The sequence below is a fragment of the Leucopleurus acutus genome (genome assembly GCF_964270905.1).
Source record: "Leucopleurus acutus genome assembly, chromosome: 7".
Lineage (NCBI taxonomy): Eukaryota > Metazoa > Chordata > Mammalia > Artiodactyla > Delphinidae > Leucopleurus > Leucopleurus acutus.
Window position 1 is genome coordinate 56,737,879 of NC_139150.1, and position 6,000 is coordinate 56,743,878.

Genomic DNA, 6,000 nt, shown 5'->3' on the forward strand with positions numbered 1-6,000 from the left:
CTGGTCTGGGAAGATCCTATATGTTGCAAAGCAGCTAACAGCATGTGCCACAACTACTGAGCCTGCACTCTAGAGCCCATGAGCCGCAACTACTGAGTCTGCGCACTGCAACTACTGAGCCCACACACCACAACTACTGAAGCCTGTGAGCTCTAGGGCCCATGTGCCCCAACTACTGAGCCCGCACGCCTAGAGCCCGTGCTCGTCAACAAGAGAAGTCACCGCAATGAGAAGCTCGTGCACCACGACAAAGAGCAGCCTCGACTCACCACAACTAGAGAAAGCCCGCATGCAGCAACGAAGACCCAATGCAGTCAAAAATTAAAAAAAAAAATGGAAGAGTGTCCAACCCCACCTGGGTGACAGTCACCACCTGCAGCTGCGTTACACAATACCTCCTCCCTCTGCTCACTGCCCTCCATTAACCATTTATTAAAATCACTCTAAACGATATCTCTTAGAATACAAAGTTCTCACAAGACCATCAAAAGTCTCATTTTGACAGCTCAGCCGGTCAATTCTGGTTGAATAACTTGAATATTAAAGGGTTTAGTGTCTCCTCTCTCTTCCTAAGCATGCTCACAATAAGCAATGTGAAATTTTGTGTAAACTTTAAACCCTGCTTCTGTGAACTTACAGGCTAGTTCAGTCTGGTTCGCTTGAGATGGCTTCACTGAAAATACTATACAGAGAGGCATATCATAGCCGTAAGCGATTGGCATGGTTCATAAAGTATTTAAATTTTGTATTAATAACAAAATAAATACATAGTTATTGTAGAAAATCTAGAAAAAGCAAAGGAATAAAAAGAAATCTAAAATCATCCGTAATGGCACCATACAGAGAAACAAATGTTCCCACTGACATATATCCTTCTAGTTTTTTTTGTTCTTTGTTTATGTCAGTGAGGGATGGAGAATTCACTTGACTAGATGAATCTGATACGGTTTTGAACTGAATATCTTTGCTTGTTTCTCTAAAGTATGGCTTACTGTGAAGCCAACTAATGATCAAGGTATTCTTTCAAGGCACTTCCTGAAGTGTCCAAGGGGAGGGGGAGCATCCTGCAGGACAGCTGGACCCTCTGTACCTCCCTGACTCTGTCGGGCCACTCTGTCCTGTACAAGCTGGTCCCTTTAGCTCCAGCAGTCTCCCCCAGCCTTGTCCAGCAGAGCATAACTACCCACCCTTCGATACCCAGCCCTAGTCCTGAACTTTTGTCATCCCTTCCCTCGCCCTGGCAGCGGGCCTGAGTGTTCTCACACCTGTGCTCTCAGCCTGTCGCTGCATTTCCACTAGGGCAGCTGGCAAGTGGCAGAGTGATTCCAGTGTGATTGGCCTTGTGCATACCCGTAAACTGGATGCTCTGGAAGAGCAAGACAGGAGTTTTCTACCCACCCCCTTGCAGAGGACACAACGAAGACAATGTAGACTGACGGCTGGAGTGTGAACAGCAGCTGGTCTGTGTGGGGTGAATTCTGCCTTCACCGCTTACCAGTGGTGACCTTGAGCAGGATTCTTACCCTCTGTATGCCATGGTTTCTTCATCTTTAAAACAGAGTTGTTAATGGTAGTTACCCCTCCGGGTTGTAATAAGGATTAAATTAATACATGAAATACACTTTAAAAAGTGCCCAGCACATGGTAAGCACTACATAAAGATTTGAGATTATAAAGTTATGCATAAGAACTAACCCAAGTATCTCCATGCTGCTTACAGCTCTCACAATCTTCTTTTTCCTTAGCAATGAGGGATTTAAGACTCATCTAACTAGCTCTTATTAGTTTTCTCTGTATGCAGTGAACAAATATTTGGTCTAGAATTCCTCTGACTACAGTAGAACACAGGCATTCAGCATTCACATGAAACCAAGTTTGGATAATGCTGCTCCACTGTTAAATGAAAATGCTTCTGCTACAGGTTACCTGTACCAATTTGCTCTCCTCACGTGGAACACATTCATTACCCATGACGTGTGCACACCTCAGATGAAAACACTGATGCCTTCTGTGCTGCCCACCACCACCTCCCCCTCCCCCTCATTTCCGCCCCCAGCTCACTTCCAAGTAGCAAGCTTTGCTGGAGAGCCAGCCCACTTCAGGGCAACGGGGGACTCCTGACTGTGCAATATTTTCTGAGTCACCTCAGACTAACCAGATGGAACCGGCCCCAAGTCTCACAGAAGCTGGGTTTAAAGTTTACACTTAAATTGCAAATTACTTATCAGAAGTCTGCTTCTAAAGAGGAGAGGAGGAGAAATGGAATCCCCCAAGGTTCAAATTAGTCAGCTGAAAACAAGCACCTGAACTAAAAAAGGCTAGATAGCTTTGACATGGTTCCTAGATGCTAATGTTCTTCAGGAACATTTTATTTTAGAGTATATGGTAAAAGGGCTGACCTAACATGTCCTGACTTTGAAAGTCTCAGGAGGGCTTTTACTTATTCAAATATTCACCGATGGCTTGCTTCAAAAATATATAACTCTTCACTGTAAACATTCAATTAATCAGGATTCTGATTTCCTAAACCTTAAGTAGATAAGGCTTCCAGCTATCCCCAAGTCTCAATCAGTTCAATTGGACAAAAAGCGCATATTTTCTTCTATGAACAAGGTCCCAGCCGTCAGGGGAAATGGTTCAGATTTGAAACTAACAAAGGGAGCAGCCCTCAGCACACCCTGAGTTACAGCATCAGCCAGCTGGAGCTGGACCTCCTCAAGTCGTATACTTTAAAACAAAATAAAGCTTGCCTTCCACATATCCTTTCTGTTCTAAAACGTAAAACAAACCAATTGTCTTCTCTTCACTTGACTCCAGAAGTAAGAGATAGCATTTTTATGATTCAAAACCATGAGAATTCTTTCCTGTTTATTAAAAAAAAAAAAAAGCTCTTCAGCTCTGCCTATTTGCCTTTAATTTGTTTGTGGATTCTTGCTCAGCCCATGGAAGTCAAATAATCTTCAGACCATTAAAAATATTTTAAATATAAAATAAAATTCTTTCTGTTTGAATTTTAAAAATAAATAAATAAAAATAATAAAATTCTGAGAGTCTATGGTTAAAATAAGATTTCTTAATCAAGCATGAATCTTATTTCTGTTTCTCTATAAAAATCATTCAGGCTTTAAAAGTACTGCTGCCTTTCAGTAGGTATAAATAGTAAAATTTGGTTGTGAGAGAGAACAATCTGAAGCTACTGTGGTATAAAGAACCTTGGGGTAGGAGGCCAGATGTCTGGGTTTCCTATTTTTGTCACTCCCCTGTTTGCATGACTGTAGGCAATTCCGTTTCCCTTCTGAGTATCCTGATCTGCAGAGAAGTGATGACACCTCTCAAGCCAAAGGATGGGAGAACCATGGCCTGGGACAGGTGCCTGGAAAGTTGGGAGTCCTCTACACGTGTTTGTGCACTGCCTTCCCCTGGGAAGTTTGCTGTCTCCACGCTGAGATAAAGAACTGAATTATTCCACCCTCTTCCTCCCCGTGCGGTACCCAACGCCGATTTATTTTCATAAACATTCTCCCTCCTGAGCAATCCTAACCCACAGCTGGACTTTCAAAGACCATAGAAGACAAATAGGTCAGAGCAAGCGGAATCTCCCGGTCACTTACAGACTGGGTCATCCATTTTCAAGGGTCTTTTCAAGCGGATGCTGGCGGGGACGGTCTTCTCGATCAGTTCATCAATGCTCTAAAATTAAAACGCAAGTCCGTGAACACTAAAGGCAGAGGAAATTGCTTCTCAGTTAAAAGTCACCTCTGCATTTTGCATCTACAAAGGCTTGTGGGAAACTTCATTTAAATTGTCTAATTAGGGTTTCTTTCTAAAAAGAACAACTTTGATCAAACCAAAAATCACTGGAGAAAAATAATGAGTCGGGGTAGTGATTCGGCCACTTAGGGCTGGATTTCAGTGGGCAACCGGAGATAATCGGATAAATCAGAAGGTCCTTCTCTTGCAAAGTGAGAGCTCATCTGCAGGGCGACTTAGGTTGAAAAATACACGGTTTTGAGGCGCGAAGAGCGGGTGGAGGAGAAAGTAACCTGGTGGGAGCAGGCTGGGGCACGCAGACCGAGCGCGCGTGCTCGCTCCCACACCAGGGGCCCCGGGCCAGGGTGCGGGTCCCACGCGGAGCGAAGCAGAGCTCCTGGCGGGGGCCGGGAGGCCGTACGGGCAGAACCCGGGCGGCGCAGGGTGAGGCCTCTGAGGGCCGGGTTGGGGTCCTTACCGCCAGCCCCAGGGCCTGTAGCATCTCCCTCTGGTCTTTGTCCCCGGGGCCGATATGCCTCCTAGCAAAGTCGTCGTGTCTGGGCAGGAGGCGCTCGAGGAGGCGCGAGGCCCCAGCCCCGCCGCTATCCCCGCCGCCGCTACTGCTGTCACGGCCGCACGGCGCCCAACGAGGCCCCGCGCCTCCAGCCAGGCGGCGGCTGCCCCCGACTCTGCAACCCAGACGCAGTCCCCAGGCCCTGGCGCACGTCTGCATGGTGGTGGTCACCGTCCCCTGCCGGGCCGGCGAGGGTCAGCTACGCTTTCGGCTCCTCTTCTGGTCGCGGTCCCCTGGGTAGCGGCTGCCCCCGGGTGGCTGGAGCCCCTCCCCGCTGGATGACTGAAGGGACGGATGGATGGTCAGAAGCAATGAATGGGTGCCGCGCTGAGCCCGGACACGCGCGCAAAGTTGTTACTCCACTCGAGGCACCTGCTTCGCACACTTTAAGCGTCGTTCTGGGGGTGGGCAGTGGGAGACGGCCAGGAAACGCTCGGCCAATGGCAGTGAACGGAAGGGCGGGGGCGGGGTAGACCCCGCCCCCCGCCCCCTTTCCCTACCCCCTCCTCAGGCCCTCTGCTAGTCTCCCGGAGCCTTCCATTCTCAATTACTCCTACTCCATCTCTGGTTGACGCGGGGCGGGGGCGCTCCATGCGCTCTGTGCCAGAGGCCACAGGCGTAGTGCCTGGGGAATTCAGCTGAGATGGAAGAGGATTCCAACAGAGAAGCCAGACTCAAAGAGTTGGATAGTCTCCATTAATTTTAGGGTATCTTTCCTGTCATATCTCATGGAAACCAATATGCACAGATGAGAGTTATTATATAGTTGTAGGATCATGAGCGAGTTGCCCAATCTCTGAGTTTAGGTTTCCGCATCTCATACCGCTGGATGGGATTTAAAAAGAGATTATGCATTGAAAGCACTGCCATAACACTAGCCTTGAGCTCTCTCTCTCTCTCTCTCTCTCTCTCTCTCTCTCTCTCTCTCTCTCTCCTCCTTCCCCCCACCCACGCCCCCCCCAGCAGGTGTGTGGTATAAAAATGCAAACGATACAAAGGTATACATTTTGCATTGTCATCTTAGTTGGAAAATTATTTATACCTGGTTATTTTTGAAATCTAATCTCTCTAGTTATCTCTTGAGATTTTTATCAAGAATGAACTTTCAAAATTCCCACTGTCATTCTAATATGAGGAAGAGAGAAGGACAGAAATCAGCAGACCATTAGGTGTACTAACACTAGGAAAAACAGAAGGTGTCCTCTTTCTCCTCCTCTAAGCTTCCTCCTTCAATCATTTTCTGCACACTCTGGGTTCTGTAGCTGACAGGCACAGAGACTAGGCAGAGAGGCAAGAAAGTATAAAATAAAAAGCAGTAGGGGGGCTTCCCTGGTGGCGCAGTGGTTGAGAGTCCGCCTGCCGATGCAGGGGACACAGGTTCGTGCCCCGGTCTGGGAAGATCCCACATGCCGCGGAACGGCTGGGCCCGTGAGCCATGGCCGCTGAGCCTGCGCGTCCGGAGCCTGTGCTCCGCAACGGGAGAGGCCACAACAGTGAGAGGCCCACGTACCGCAAAAAAAAAAAAAAAAAAAAAGCAGTAGGCAAAATGTTTGTATGGCAGGCGGGGGTGAATGGTGAGCTAGAAAGGCTGGGTGGAATGTCTCTGAACATCTTTTCATCCATTTGGAATTGAAATTACAGCCTTCATAAAAGTTGGGAGATATCCTCAGTGCTAG

At 47.7% G+C, this 6,000-nt stretch overlaps 1 protein-coding gene across 1 annotated transcript in view; it reads right to left on the reverse strand.

The window, feature by feature from the left end:
• GLDC (glycine decarboxylase) overlaps positions 1 to 4,695 on the reverse strand; it is a 99,518-nt gene extending 94,823 nt beyond the window's left edge. The window contains exons 1-2 of the mRNA XM_082842838.1: positions 4,229 to 4,695; positions 3,612 to 3,690 (exon numbers count right to left, since the gene is read on the reverse strand). Of these exons, the coding sequence (XP_082698964.1) occupies positions 3,612 to 3,690; positions 4,229 to 4,483 (334 nt within the window). The 5' untranslated portion in view covers positions 4,484 to 4,695. The remainder of the gene's footprint in view (positions 1 to 3,611; positions 3,691 to 4,228) is intronic.
• Between the last annotated feature and the right edge of the window lie 1,305 nt (positions 4,696 to 6,000).